Source organism: Lissotriton vulgaris, chromosome 12 (assembly GCF_964263255.1).
Source record: "Lissotriton vulgaris chromosome 12, aLisVul1.2, whole genome shotgun sequence".
Taxonomy (NCBI): Eukaryota; Metazoa; Chordata; class Amphibia; order Caudata; family Salamandridae; genus Lissotriton; species Lissotriton vulgaris.
Genome location: NC_141700.1, coordinates 512806281 through 512822587, shown reverse-complemented (window position 1 = coordinate 512822587; position 16307 = coordinate 512806281). Strand labels below are relative to the sequence as shown.

The 16307-nt window shown below is 47.6% G+C and overlaps 1 protein-coding gene across 1 annotated transcript in view; it reads right to left on the bottom strand.

Annotated features, from left to right (window-relative positions):
• The window catches only part of FCSK (fucose kinase), a 1017185-nt gene that overhangs the window by 157075 nt on the left and 843803 nt on the right, over window positions 1-16307 (bottom strand). The window contains exon 11 of the mRNA XM_086945277.1: window positions 1063-1190. Coding sequence (XP_086801403.1) covers window positions 1063-1190 — 128 coding nt within the window. The remainder of the gene's footprint in view (window positions 1-1062; window positions 1191-16307) is intronic.

Below are 16307 nucleotides of genomic sequence, written 5' to 3'. Positions count from 1 at the left end.
GAAATGTTATATTAGTATGATATCACTACTATCTTCTAACTATCCATATTAAATGGTTTACTACATATTGTATACTATCTACATCATCTCCTCCCTTGTCCACCTTTCCTATTTCCAAGTTTGGACCTGAACTTGCCAATCTTGTGTCTTTGCTTAAAAGGCTGTTTATTATTCCTGGACCAGCTGAAACCAGCCCAATGCCCAGATGTATGCATATTTATTAGCAGTATTTTAAAAATCCTTTATAACTATTTGATTTTATTGAAATTATGTGGCATATATAATATGAATAAATAAATAAAAATAGAAAATAAGCATAGTGCTTAATTTGAGCTAATGGTGAGCATTGTTGGGTATGGGGGCCTATTGTGTTCTCACCAGACTTCGACCTACAGCAAGAGAAAAGTAGGAAAAGAGAACAAAGGCAGAAGAGAGGGATGACAAGAAGTGAAACTGCAAGACTGAGAAAAAGAGACAGGAAGTGCAGGGAGGTGGAAGAAAGAGGCGTGAAATAGTATCAAGACTAGGCAGCCTTGGTATATGGTAACAAAGGCATTCAGAAGCACCGGCAGTGGGCTTCTAAGAAACACTTGGTTGAGGTCCCGAACCTATGTTTTTCTTTACCTGTTTTGCACTGACACCTCCCATAGACATTTTAAAACCATTTATTTACTGCGTAATTTGTCACTTGTGAGTCCACAAGTCAGTGCTAGACACAAGGAAGCAAACAGAGGTTTTGGGGTGGCAGGTATTACATTTGCAGGAACAGTCTGCTGTAAACAGATCTCTACAAACCATTTAAAATGGGTTTCTTCAAAACCTTTCAGGACAACTATAATATGACATAAAAACAGTATAGACACAAGCGCTGGGTGTCTAGGAACATGACAGGAGTGACAAACATAACATACTGACCAGTATGCAGGAGGACCTTTTAGAAACATGAGTAGCGACTGATGCAAAAGAGAGCTAGTGAGTGTCCATTTTGTAACTACTGACAAAACAGGAAAGACATAGCAGCAGCAATAGGCGACGTGTGAGACAGTGGTTCGGAACCCATACCGAGACGTGAGAGTGTGCCACTTTCGAGAATGGAAGTCCTCCTGCATCAGTGCTCTTCCGGGTCAGATTACGGATGTGGTCATAGGCTGACAGGGTCATGTAATCGTAGCATCCATCTTCAACATAGGCTGCAAACGTAAGAGAAAGGTCAAACATCAGTGTTTTGGCAACTACTGAAGAAGAAGCAGGAAGTGATGGCTTTGCATTTCTGGAGAAAATCAGTAGTGACCGGTCTCAAGACCACATACTTTATGATTTCACTATAACCATTCAAAAAAAATGTGGTAAATAGTATTCTTTGGGCTCAGCCGTGCAAACCCAAGTACTTCTCGGAGCTAGGATAGGCTCCTATATTAAACATAAAACAACGTGAAAAGGCCATAGAGTATGCATATCTGATGTCACCATAGTAATTTTGCTTGTATAGCGCATACTACCACTGATGAAGCGTCAACGCACTTTTCGGCAAACAGCACAGTACTCTGGAACCCAAAAGGATTAGTGTGGATTAGTATAGGGAAATACGTATAGTACTAGTATTGGGAGGTACAAGTTAATTTTAGCAGGGGACCTGTGAGTCTGTTAGTTGGATTGAATAGAGTAATTGAGGGATAGAAGAGGGAAGAAAACCAGAAGTGCTAATTGGGAGATCATAGTATTACCATGAGAACTGGGATGAGTAAAGGAGATAGGGTGGAGGAAAGAGCCTGTTGAAAGGGATTAGAGAGAAAGCGAATCAGTAGAAAAATGAGGTTTGGGATAATTCAAGAGAAAATTTAGTAAGGTTGTTTGGAAGAACATAGTAGTAAGCTGATGTTTGGGGTGATCTAGGAGATGTATAAAAGAGAGGAGACTAGGAAGGGTTATTTTTGGAGATCATAGTAGTAGAAAGGGTGTGGGATGAGAGAGAGGAGTGAGGTCTAGGCAAAGATAGCACAGATAGAGGAAGAAGTAACACACACCGCCGGCACATACAACTGGAAATCCAGCAACTCGTTCAGGGGGAGGGAGGGAGGGGGGATAGGGAGTTGGTATCGGTTGGACATGTTGAACAATTTACTGTACACAGATATTGAAAAAGAAAAAGAAGAACAATGCAATGTAAACATGTGAACAGGTGTTTGATATATGAACTGCTCAAGTGAATATTGTATGAACCAAATGGCAATAAAATCTGTTTAAAAAAAAAAGATAGAGGAGTGAGGAAAGAGGATAAATTGATAGCAGTGTAGTGTGATAGTAGGACAGAGTAAAGCTTTCAGGGGAGTATTTTTTTTCTTGTACATTAGGACTCAAAAATAAAGATTCATGATTACATAATTAGGGAACATATGTGTAAGGAATATAATATATTGAGATTTGTGTGCTTTGCTTTGTGGAGTAGTTAGGAGATATTGATGTGGTGGTTTTCTGTGAACGATTTGTATATGCAGTACTGCTGGTTAGTGGTATTTGAATAGTACAGGGGTGGCAATGTGTTTTGGAGAAGAGTATGTTGTGTGTAAGAGCGATGGACGAGTTATGAGTGTTGGATGTGATCACTGGAATAGTTAATGTGTTTGGTGGAGTCTCGTGTAAGGATTTTATGGTTGTGTGTAATTGGTAACAAGAAGAGGTGGGTGTTGCTGGATGGTGTGATTGAAGGATGAGTATAGGTTATGTCATAAAAACAGGGGATCTGTTAGGAGCAAGTAGAGGATAGAGCTGTTGTTTTGTTTAAACAAGGAGTGTGTGTCTGGATGCATTAAAGTTATGTATAACGTGGCTTTGTGTTAGTGATGTGTGGATGTGTTAGTGGTGTAGGGCAGAGTTGTGTTTTGTATCAGAATGCAGGTGCTAGTGTATTGTAGTTGGGGTAAAATTGTGTGTAGGTGTGGTTTTGGAGTCTTAATGTAGTGGTTTAATACACATTGAAATCTGTATGAGGTTTGTTTGTGGTAGAATGTCTTTGCTGATATTGTGTTTAGATTTTGGAGGATTTGGAAGGCTTAATGTGGTAGCTAGTTAGTGAAAATTGGTCAGCATCTCTGGCCCTAGGGTCGACCCGTCACAGACAACTGCCATTGTACTCTCTGCCGCGCCCAAACAGACAACAGCTCTTGTTCTCTCCGCCCTTAGCCTCGCCGCCCAGGCTGAGAAGCCCTGAGGCCTATGCTTAAAATTGCCCTATTGGCCAATGGGACCCTAACCCTAAAGCCAATGGGAGACCTGGCCCTATTAACCAACCAATCACAGCCCTAACTCTAACAGCCAATCATAGACAAAGCCCTAATGTCCAAGTCCAATAGGAAATCCCAGCCCTAGTAGCCTATCAGAACCCTAGCCCAAACAGCCTATGGAGTAACCTTTCTGACAACATAAAACAGCACTCAGCACTTGTAGAACACACAGCACAAAGCTTTTAGTTGACATCTACAAAATTATTACACCACGTCCATGCCATCTGATCACACTCATAAGCACAAAATAAATCAGACCGGAAGTTAAATAGTAGTAAAGTAATTACACTACTAGGACTTTGGGACCTGCTATGCTACTTACCCAAAAGAGAGGAATATCAGTGAGCAGATTTGCAGCTATAAACCTCCGGGAATTTACACCAGATTAAGATTAACATGGTGAGTTGAAGCCTGCCCCCACTCACTTAACATCTTGTCGAATTACAAACCAAAGTGCAGCAACTCTTGTTGTGCAGTAGCTTACTGGGGCATTTGTTGTAAGAACCCAGGGCAAAAAAAGAAAGGGTAAGCTTACTTTGCCTTCGGAGCAACTGCAGTGGTGGCGGTTCCTCTGCAGACACCAAGATCTTCGCCAGGCAGTCAGGGATCGCTAAACTTGGCGGCTATAATCTGCGAAATCAGCAGAGAACATGCCTCCGCTGCCTTTGTAGGAAAATTGTATACCCTGAGACTTTAAATTATCCGATTGTGTATCAAAACATATGAATTTACTGCAGCATTATTTGTTTTGCTCTATAACCCGAGGATGTTGTTATCGGCTGTTTTATTAATTGTGTGTCTATGTAATAGTTTATTTTTTGTGCCTAATGGTTAATTATGGTCTCCCCTCATGAGTAAAATTTAGAAGATTTAATTTATCTGCTTTGTGTCAGGCCTTTTAATGTTTCCTACACCATCTGCATTTATGTTGCAAATACATCATAATTCTGAAAAGTTAATTAAGTCATATTTTCAGTCTAAGTTTGCACAACGCTTGTTGTTTTATGTTCAGTCTTTTTTCAGATTTCCCAAGTGTGGAATAGTGAATAATGACTTGTGCTGTGTAGAGTCATACTGGTTGTCTGTAGCTGGAGCTCTAAGAAGGTTTTTGAAAAGTGGGTCTTGTTGCAAAAAACATGAAGACCACTGACTGCAGAGGGCACTTGCTAGGTGAACTGAAAAGCATCCGTTTCTGTTGCTTTTTTTTTTTTTTTAAATAATCAAGATTTAATTGATTTTATTGTGCATAGGCAACAGCTGGCAAACATTACAGTATACACCCTGCTGCAATATAGATCAATGTGAATATGATAGCCATATGTGAAACATGATCCAAGTACATTCAGTTCAGTTTGTAATAGGCCCACCATTTCCACAGACGGCGAAACTGACCTGGGTGCTGCCGCGACCTTCCAAAGCGCCGATTCTCACTGCCTTTCAGCCTACCCTTATCCCAGGAGGGATCCGCCGCCTTTGCCGCTTACATCAACTGCTTGCAGCACCCGCTTCGCGGGTGCCGCTGCGCGGCTTGTGGCGAGGGGCAGAGGCTGTCAGGGCGCTTGCTGTTTCCAGTTGCGAGGAGGAGGAGGTGAGAGCCAGCAGAGGGAGCGCGCCTGCAGGGACTCACAAGACCAGGAGTCCCTGCGCTGCACAGGTGTGCACGGCCGCGCCCCCAGCGAGACACTCCCCCCCCGCCTGTCCAGGTCTTAAAGGCGAGAGCTTCCTTGTTACAAGTGGGACCCCACAGACGGCGAAACTGACCTGGGTGCTGGCGCAACCTTCCAAAGCGCCGATTCTCACTGCCTTTCAGCCTACCCTTATCCCAGGAGGGATCCGCCGCCTTTGCCGCTTACATCAACTGCTTGCAGCACCCGAGGGAGCGCGCCTGCAGGGACTCACAAGACCAGGAGTCCCTGCGCTGCACAGGTGTGCACGGCCGCGCCCCCAGCGAGACACGCCCCCCGCCTGCAACGCCCCCTATTTAACCACCGGCCTGTCGCTCAGCGGGACGCGAGCGGGACGCTGAGCGAAGCCCGAGCAAAGGGCGGGCAGTCTGTGGCAGTCAGGGGCTGTCAGAGGCTGAGCTGGGCCACCCCCCCTTCATCCACCATCTCTGGTCCAAGAGCTTGGAGTCTCCCTGTGTGTATAGAGGCCCACATGTCTACCCGTTCTAGCAAAGCACTGAGGGGTGGGGGAGAAGGTGTCACGGGGAGCTCAATGATAGGCACAATGGACAAATTCATTACAAGAGTAGCAGCGGTCATTGAAAAGGAGATTGTGATGACGGAACGTCGCCTCTCACAAGATTCCTTCCCTTCTATACGCTCCTCATTAGGAGCAGTGGCACATGCCCTGTCTCCTATCTCCACCCACCCTGCCTCCCCTCTTCCTGGGAACCTGTCCGAGCAGCCACGGATTTCAGCTATAAGGGCAAGTATTGACAGGTTGGAAAGTTTAATATCAGATCCCTTGCCCTCCAGCCCTAGCCCAGTGGCCACAGATCCGAGACCCGTCATACACATAAGTACTTCTACTGGCCACAATTCTCAACCGCCCCATCAGGTCCCTTCCCTGGCTTGTAGCCCGTTGCCCTTGGTGCGAGCTCGCCTGGTTCGCAACAAGAGGAAAAGGGTTGCTAGTATACGGAAGGGGAGTCTTACTTCACTCCATAAGCGACTGAGGAAGCACGTCCCCAGAGGCCCTACCCCACTAAATGGTGGAGGTCCTGAACCATCTGGAGGAGCTGCTCCTCTGGTACCTGAGGCTGAAACTCCTCTGGCCCATCACTCGGTCCCGGTATCGTCCACATTATCACATGAGGCGCCCTCCCCCGAGCTCTTTGAGAAACTGGTCAAGTCCTTGCTGGTCCCGCTTATCGACCAAGTTAAAAGTCTGGGGGACAGGCTAGATAGATTTGAACAGACCACCCGGGACAACTTCTTCTCCCTGAAAACTCTCATCAAACTACAGTCCAAACTCAGAGAGGATACTGCGGAGGGGAATGATGGGAAAGGGGACTCAGGGGGCTTAATACAGGGAATATCATCGCCAACGCCTGCTCCTGCACTAGTCACAGGGAAGGCTTCGACATCTGCGATCCCTGCTAGTGAAAAGCCGACACTTACTACCCATGTTGCCCAGGTCCATGCCAGTACCCCCCCAGTAGTGAGGACGGCAAAGCCCCAGCCTGACCAAAAAAAGCTGCATGAGGGAGGGGCCTGCTCTAAGTCAAAACGACCTGCCGTCCCATCCACTGACGCCAGGGGAGTAGCCCCGGTATCAAAGGCAAAAACAGTCTTTAGCCAACCTGAAATCCCTAGCCCTGCGGTTATACCACAGAAGGTGGCTCGAAAATGTCCCCCAGTTAATATCCCCCCTGAGTGTCATCAATACGTTGTTGTCCTCATCAAGGTTCCTGCCTTGAGAGACGCTCAGCTGGAAACCCATCAGGCACTAAAGAATAAAGTCATCCACTGGTTGAAAGCCAAAAGACCCCTTCCCTTGGGTGTGGATGGCTTGATTCTTGGCGTGCGCAGGGTGGGATGGATTGGACAGGGGAAAAAACTGTTCGAGGGTGACTATGTGGTGGTGAACTTTCAAGACGTGAGAGCTGCCCACTCGATATGCAGTTTGGGGCAGGGCGCGGTTGGTCCTGGTGTTGAAGCGGTTGATTTAACATACTTCTACCCGCGGCCGGTCACGAACTGCTCTGGCCAACCCCCCGCGTATACCTCTCAAAATAGTGCCTGCCGCCAATGGCACTCTGCAACAACTCTATTCCAGCCGCATGCGGTATGGTCAAGGTCGAGTTGGGGTCCCAGGGGGTACTGACTCGTTGACTCCCATATGGAGGCTCAGGGGGTCCTAACATCTGACGAACAGTCCTATCCATCTGTAAAGTGGATTGACCCCCCGACCCCACAAGGGGAGCAGGTTGCCCTAGTAGTTACACGGGAACCAGGTGAGGGGAGGGATCTAATCGAGCCTGCCATTGTCCATCCTCCCTTGGTAGAGGCAGACTCGGATGGCACTGTTGAGCCCAGTAGCATTGCAGCTGTGGCGGACCCACCCATTAGGGTTCTCAGCTGGAATGTGGCTGGTCTGGGCAGGAAGCTGGCCTTACCCAACTGGAATGTACTTGTGGAGGATTACTCCATATGTTTGTTTCAGGAAATATGGAGTAGGGAGCCCTTACACAAGGTAGGGTACTCATCCCATCACATACCCGCTGTCTACTCAGAGACTGGCAGGGGACGTCCTTCGGGTGGCCTCCTTGTTTGGGTAGCCTCCTCGCTTAATTGTAGGGTAGAGGAGCACCAAACAAACTGCCCGGACCTCCTCAATATCACCTTAAAAAGCCCAAAGGGACGTGTTATTCTCAACATCTTTAATATTTATGCACGGGGTATCAAGGGGGGCAGAGAATCCCCTACTATAGCCCGCCTTGAGGGTTTGCTTCGATCCTCCCCCTACAAGTCTTGTACCCTGGTAGCGGGTGACTTCAACTGCACGTTTGAGCCCCTTGGCTCAGAGGTCACCCAAGACCAGGAGGATGATGACTATAGGAGGGGGATACCGGCTCTGGAGCTCAGCCCAATTAAAAGATGGACGGAAGTGGCACTCCAGGTTAATTCTCTAACAATGGAGTTTGACCTGAGGGCCCTCAATGGCAGGACTAGTTCTGATTAAGTGGGAGCACATACATATAATAGGCCCAACCATACGTCAAGAATTGTCTATATTCTGCTTGACGTCCACCTATGGATCTCGGTAAAAGATATGGAGATTATACCTTCCGTTGAGAGCGACCACAATCTGCTCTCACTTGCCTTGTCTCCTTGGTGGCTAGAAGGTTTAGGGAGCCGGCCCCCATGTGCCACTGTCCCGGACCAGTCATCTGTCTCAAACTGTGGTAGACGGCTGAAGTGGGCCAAGCTGACGCTATCGGTCGAGAAAATATCCTCCATAACGCAGCTTCTAGCTGCAGCCCTAGATAATCTTGACTCTCCTGAGGGTGGGCCGATGGAGGTGTCCGACAGGTTTTGTAGTTTAACCCAGGCTTTAAGTAACCTTTTTATTGTCCCATCTAGTCTCAATAGGAAGAAATTACGTCCCCGTGTCAGACGGGGCTGGTTTAACCGTAAGTGCAGGGAAGCAAAGACACTGCTCGTTGAAGCAGTAAAATCTAAGTCACAGAGTAGGACCAGGGAGGCCAGAAGGTTATACTCTCACTGTTTGAAAACTGCCAAAAAGGAATGGGAGGATAGCTTTTGGCAGGATCTCTTGGCCGCAAGTCGAGGGAGAGACGCCAAAGGTTTTTGGGACCTGGTGGGCAGTAGAAATCGTCCAGATGACACCTTGAGGACCTGTACTATCACGGCCCAGGCGTGGTTTAACCATTTTAAGGCCCTATATTCTGCTGTAGAAGGTATACTCAATGACCCATTCCTCCTTCCCCCACTCTCTTTGGACAGAGGTACTGACCTGTTTACTGCACGGGAGGTCACAAACCTGATTAAATCCTTAACACCACTAAAAGCAGCTGGTCCGGACGGGTTGCCAGGGGATCTTCTTCGAGCCTATCCGGGCGAATGGGGGGTGTTGATCTCTACCCTTTTGAATGCTATTATAGAGGGAGGATCTGTGCCTGAGTCTTGGAAAGGGGCGGAGGTAGTCCCAATTTTTATAAGGGCTGTCGGGACCAACCGGGGAACTATAGGCCAATAAGCCTCATTGACTCAACCCAGAAGTTAGCGGGAAAAGCAATTTTAGGGAGGATTCTCCAGTGGGCGGATGAAAATCACATATTGTCCGATCTGCAAGCAGGCTTTCGTTCCGGTACAGGAACTATTGAGCAAGTCTTTAGACTCCTGCTACTTTACTGGAAGGTGGTGGAGCTGGGCAAAGGCAGTCTTTACTTGGCCTTTATAGACCTGAAGACTGCCTTTGACCTGGTTCCTAGGGAGGAACTCTGGAGGGTTCTGTATGGTCTTGGGATGCCCCCCTACATTCTAATGCTCCTCATCAAATTACACAATGATAACTATGCCCAGGTGCGATGGGGGCAGAACGGGGAAAAGACCGATAGGATCCCGGTTGTCAGGGGCGTCCGGCAGGGTTGCGTATTAGCTCCCACCCTATTTTCCCTGTACGTGAATGGGGTGGTAGAGCACCTGCTTGGAGAACCTGCAGACGCTCCCTCATTGGGGGGCGTAAGGATTCCAACCCTGTTGTTTGCCGACGACACCCTCCTTATCTCCAAAACTCCCCAGGGCCTCCAGAAGCTTTTGAACCGCTTCCAGGACTTTTGTACAAAGAGAGGACTTGTCATCAATGTGGACAAAACCAAATATCTAATCATGCACCCCGCCCGTAAGCATGGCCGCCCTCCTATACTGAACTCTATTCCCCTTGAAAGAGTATCAGAATTTGATTATTTGGGGATTCGTATGAGCGATGTCATGAGCTGGTCCCCCCATATCAACAAAATGACTATCAACCACAAAAGGGTGGGGGGAGCTTTGTTGAAGGAGTACAACAACTCATCCAAACATTGTGTAGCTCCAATAATTGATATTTACAAAGCCAGAGCTGTAACGGCATCTCTCTACGGGGCTGAGCTATGGGGCCTTGGTAACATGGAGGTTTTGACCAAGGCCGAGAACAAATTCCTGAAGGACCTCCTGGCCATCCCGATGAGCACCCCAGCAGTTCCGGTGCTTCTGGATGTGGGCTGTAAAGCAATCAAGGACCAGGCTCGCTTCCGGCCTCTTCTCCTTTGGGCTCGTCTTTGGAGGGTTCCTGAACTAAAAACATATGCAGACGGGTTGTCAGAGGTGATGGGTTTGGGTGGCTGGCACAAGATTAAATGGCTCAGGGACATCAAATCTCTCCTGGGGGACCTAGGTCTGGGGTCTTGTTGGTCCACACATTCTGCTCGGCCAAAGGCGACCCTAAAAAAACTATACTGGGAATGGGTCTCCGCCCAGCTCATCAGCAACCCGCGCCACTGCAATTCCACCGCAGCTTACCTGAAAATAAAAGACGTTATTGCTTTTGAGCCTTACCTGGACATAATCACAATCTCTGTGGACCGGGCACTCTATATCAAATTTAGACTAGGCACTTTACCTCTAGCAGACCTCCTCTCAAGATGGAATATGCCCGCGCAGGCATCACGCCACTGCGCCCTATGTACAACTAGGCCCGAAACCGTGGCTCATCTCCTTTTTGAATGTCCTGACTACGCCCGCCCAAGATCTCACTGGCTTAAACCCCTATGTAGACAACTGGGTACTCGGCAGCATATGGTGGCCTTACGGATTTTATTAACAGAAACATCCTCTCCCATAGTTTGTGCTGTATCTAAATTTTTAAAATGGGCATGGTTGATCCGCTCAAAAAGACTGTCCATATCAATTTAATTCACTTTTTAACTAATTTATTTCTGATCAAATTGCCAGTTTTTACCTGCCTTGTTCTTAAATGTACAGTCTTTTACGATGTGCTGCTTTTATATACTTGTTTTGTAACGCTTTTATGATACTTGCATATCGAAATAAAGCTATCAACCAACCAACCAACCAACCAGTAAATTTTGCTAAGATTCTGAGGGCAGCCCCTGGCTGATTATTTTGGTTCCTCCAATTTTGAACACTAGTCATGTGCCCAACCTTGGGAGACTCGCAAATGTCCAATTCTTGGCAATGTCCCTGTTAGCAGTCAAGGTGCAATCCCCACCAGAGTACAGTCTCTCTGGCTTCCTCCCATGCCCTCCAGAATACCCAGTGTTGCCACAAAGGTAGAGGGCTCCCACACCCAACAAGAACTTGTGTTAGGGTATCAAAGATCTTTTGCCGGTATGAGACGATAACTGCACAACTACAGACCATGTGGAAAAAAATTGCCTTGCATCTCAAGACAACAGAAACAAGTAGGTGTGGAGAGGTATTAGTGTGCCATAAGCGTTGGGGCATAAGTTAGGTAATATGTAGGTAGTTGTTAGGTAAGGCGAAGCCTTCAGCGGAGGACTAGCACCCATGGGGATATAGTGCATGCCTCCAATAGCGATCATCCAGTGGTCCAACCCAGGTATCCCATCTCGTTTTCAGGGCCTGGAAAAGATCCAGCGAGCGTATCACCAGAGATTTATATATGTGCTACACCCAAGGGGCCCGATAGGAATTTAGCCTCCATTGTACTACATTTTAGTGGTGCATTAAGGGAGTCACGGTGGGACAAGAAGGCATGACGGATTTGCAGGTATCAAAAGAATTAAGATATATGTAGGTCGAAGTCCAGTTGGAGGTCTGTAAAATATTGCATTTGTATCCCACACCATAGATCACCCTGTTTATATATACCAATGATATCCCATCTCCTAAACCCCTCGAGGGTCGTTGTGTGTCTCAACCAATTACTCTGCCACAGGGGAGTTTCAAGTGTGAGCTTCCTGTCCTGCCTCGTCCACTTCAATGAGGATCTCTAAGCAAGCATGCCAACTGTAGAGATCTCTATGAGAGATCGTGCAAGATGGAGTTCCATACAGAAGCCACACAATCACATCTTGGTCCAGCTTGACCTTCTCCAAAGTGACTGAAGGGTTAAGCCAGCCCCTGCTCAACCAATCGTTTACCACTAAGATCTGCACTACCCACTAATAAACATTGATGCCCGCCATGCTCATCATAAGGGGACTGTACACTTTTGCCAGAAGCATCTGGGGAGGTCAGGGCCATCAGAGGAAGGTGAGAATATTCCATGATAGGTCTCTGAACCAAGTTTGGGAGATGAGCAGGGGAAAGTTCTGGAGGATATAGAGCAGCCATGGTAATACCATCATTTAAAGAGGGCTACTCTGTCTATGACATTGAGTAGCAAGTTGACCCACCTGGTAAGGTCCATGCACATTTTCAGCACATAGGTCTCAGGTTCAAAGTCAGGGTAGTTGAGGCTCTAGCGCAATATGAATTCCCAGATATTGGAAGCTGAGTCTACAACCAACAATATCAATTACTAGTCTGTCATGCTCGGGACCAGGACAAATGTGGTCCAGTTGACCGTAAGTCTGGAGGCCTCCATATATAAAGTTAACATCTGAGTCACTTGAAGTACTGTGAGGGAGGGCCTTGAGAGAAACAAGAGGATATTATCTATGTACAAGGAGATCTGGTCCTCAGTTGCCCCTCTGCAGTCAAATACCTAAACCTGTGCATCACAGTGAACCCATACCTCCAATTGCTCTATAGTGAGGACAAAGAGAAGAGAGGACAGGGGTCATTGCTGTCTAGTGACTCTGCCATTAGGGAAGGGAGGGGAGATAGTATTATTCACTCGAACTTGTGCCCTTGGGCGGATGTATAAAAGACGAACATACATTCGAAATTTCAGGCCTAATTTCAGGACCAGTCCACTGAATCGAATGTAAACCAGGGTGGAGTTCACAGCACGGAACTCTGTGAAGTGCAAAAAAACCTCAGCCGCGCTACGCGGTGCTCCGCAAGCGGCGGAGTTAGTTAGAAAAAATGCTTTTTGCAGTAATTTTCAGCGCCAGGTTTTTGTCCGTGCTGTGAAATTATCGCGAATTGCACTATGCACAGCACAAGCAGGCGCTACTTCCTTTCTGCACTCAAGTCGATTATTTACTTGAGCGGCAACTTTCTCAACGCGAGTGGTCGTGTCCACTCGCATTGAGAAATCCAAACCCCTGCGTTGAGAAATCTTGCCGGGAGGTTGATTTCACCTGCTCGCGCTCAACAACTTGACGTGAAGACCACGACTGTGAAAAAATATTGCTGGGGATGGATTTTCCTCGCTCGTGCTCGCTAACTTGATGTTGACGAGAGCGAGCGTAGAAAAAACGAGTTTTTTGGAACTCCGGGAGCTCCGTATAACGCGAAGTGCGGAACCCTCCGCAAGCGGAGCGGAGTTCACCGCCTAGGCTTAATCAAATGCTTTCTCGAAACCTATCAGCATAAGAACTGTAGGACATGTCAACACTTCAAGGTCTTCAAGAGCCATTATGAACTCTGCTGATACAGTGCTCAGTAATACCATGGGGGATAAAGCCACATTGGTCCAGGTGGACCAAGTGAGGCCCAAGGTGGAGAGGCCTATTCGGCAGGACTTTCGTGTAGATTTTTGGTTCCATGTTAATGAGGGATATTGGTTGGTATGAGGCACAATGGCCTGCAGGCAGACCTGGCTTATGGAGCATCACAATGGTTGCTGGGTCCAGTTCGGATGGAAACTGGACGTTTTTAATAGCTTCCTGGCACATATTCAGGCGTGGGGGAACGAGGAGCAAATGGAAGGGACAGCAGTAATCCACCTGGTAGCCATCTGAGCCAAAGTTTTGCCAGAGTATTTACATAGCTTTAAGTGCCTCCACAATCTCTTCTACGGTGAGCTCCTGTTCTAGGTCCATCTGTCCACTGGGGTGCGGTTACCGCAACAAGTAGGTCAGAGGCTTCCCTTGTGGAGTGTGCCCTGGCCACATATAAAGAACAATAGTAATGCGCAAACACCCCCATGATATCTGTTGCAGTTGTAAGTACCCTGTCACCCTCAACAGTGAGGAGGGGAACCAACCTGGAGGTGGTGTCTCGTATGGTTAACTAGTACAGCAATTTGTTCTACTTGTTCCCCCAATCGTACATTCTCCTTGTCAATGCCATCCAGAACTGGCATGCCTCTTTGAGAAAGAGTTATTGCAAGGCCACCCTAGTGACATGCGTTGCACAAACTCTGTCTGATGTTTGAGGCAGTCCCATTCAAGGGATGCAACCCTGGTTTCCAGGTCAGTTATTTGGCTGTACTTCTCACATTCTTTGCCTTTTAGGTAGGATCTGGCAATACCTCGTAAAGACACCATCCCAGCTGTCCACAGTGTGCCCGGGGAGGCCACCATGTCCCAGTTGAGGTCATAGATGGTCCTCAGCTCCTCGGCTAAATAGTGTGTGAATTGTTTAGCTGCTAGACACCTGGTGTTGAGTTGCCAGATAAGTTGAGAGGTGTCTCCAAAAAGCCCACGCTTAGCATCACAGGAGAAAGATCAGAAATGCCACAAGCAAGACGGTGGGAGTCAGTCATAGGAGTGAGGGCAATGGCAGGGAGGAGGAGTAAATCAATGTGCAATTTTGTTTTGTGAGCTAACAACACAGAAAGGTGAGGGTATCTAGATGCAATACTCACCACATGTCACATAAGCCGACAGTGTCAACCCACTGACACAGCCCACATTGGTTCCTGCTCCATCCTGGCTGTGGGCCCAGTGGAGTCCAAGTCGGGTGTTATCATGTATTAAAGCCACCACCAATAAAGGTAACTCCCATGGGCAAACTGAGTATTTTAATTTAAGAGCCTTAAAGGAGGATGTGCAGAGTAACAGGGGACATACATGCTGAGTAGGTTGAGGTGGTGTCCCTCAAGTGAGCCTTCTACCACAACGTATCACCCAAGGGAATACGTTTTTATGGACAAACCCACAAGGGGAAAGTCCTGTGAAGGAGAATTGCCACCACTCTAGAGCTTCGGGTGTATCCAGTGCAAGAGTAAAGTGGCTGGCGAGTGGTGTTTTGCAAATCACAGCACTGCCCCTCATTTCTTTCAGTCATTTAAGCAGTTTACATTCCATCTCATAAGGGTAAAGGTATGCCTGAGAGTGAAAGGTCACTGTCTGTGTGTGGAGGAAAAACTGAATGGGCTTACCCAGGCGTGTTCACATGGAGTCTGGTGGTGGGCTGTGGCAGAAACAGTAAGTATAAGTAATGCAGAATAATATGGTGATAATGCAGCCAAATAGTGTGGTTATGTCTAGTACTTGAACACATAGAACAAACGCAAAACATAATAGGAACTCTACCCCATACAAAAACCCTCCCCATCCCACACGCCCACCCCACAATCATCTGTCACCCTCCCATAAGCAGAACTAAGTGTAAATTCTCTAAGTGAGTCCCATGCGACCTTTGCAGGAATAGCAAGAAACAAGCATTTACAATGCAATGGTCTCGCATTGTTAAAGTTAGAGCTATTGGCATTGCTCATGACATTATTTTTATTTATGTTTTGGTTTTTAAAACATAAATAAATGGCATTGTCATTTACAATGCCAATAGCATAATCGCTCGCAAATGCGAGACCTATTGCATTTGCACCCACACAGAGCCACACACACAAAGCCAGCCACACACACAGAGCCACACACACAGAGCCACCCACAGTCATTCACATAGAGCCACCCACACACACACACAGCCACACAAAGCCACCTACATACACACAGAGCCACCTACACACACACAGAGCAACCCACACACAGAGCCACCCACACACACAGCCACACACACACACAGCCACACACACACACACAGAGCCACACACACACACAGACCCCCCCCCCCACACACACACAGAGACACACACACACACAGAGCCACACACACACAGAGCCACACACACACACACAGAGCCACACACACACACACAGAGCCATACACACAGAGCCACACACACACAGTTGTTTTTTCCGTCTGTAAACATGTGTGTAGCCACAAAATATGGCAACTGGAAGCCTTGAATGTAATTTCGGGGAGGGGAATTCATGCTTGAGGAAAGCTTCCCAAGTGGGGGGGCTATAATCCGTCCTGCCAGGGTTGGCGCCCTCTAACTGCGTCGAAACTACGCTACAAATATGCAAATACACAAAGCATTACAAAGGGGATGGGGCGAGAGCCGCTACCTGCCCCCTCCAGGGAAGGTGTAAATCGGCACCTGTGGACAATGCGGCATGGTGAGAGAGTACAATCCACATATTATTCACAGCTCAGCAGGCAACCTGGAGGCTTATTGCAGCGCACAGGGCGTTAATGACCACCAATCCACCCAGCCCCCTGACTCTGTGCCCCAGAGACACCCGCTGCTAACCCTCCCTTCTGCATCCGCTGGGCCCCGCACACTGGCTGCAGAGCCCCCTCCCTGCAGGTAATAGGCACACACCCTGTCGGGGACACCTATCAATAGCGC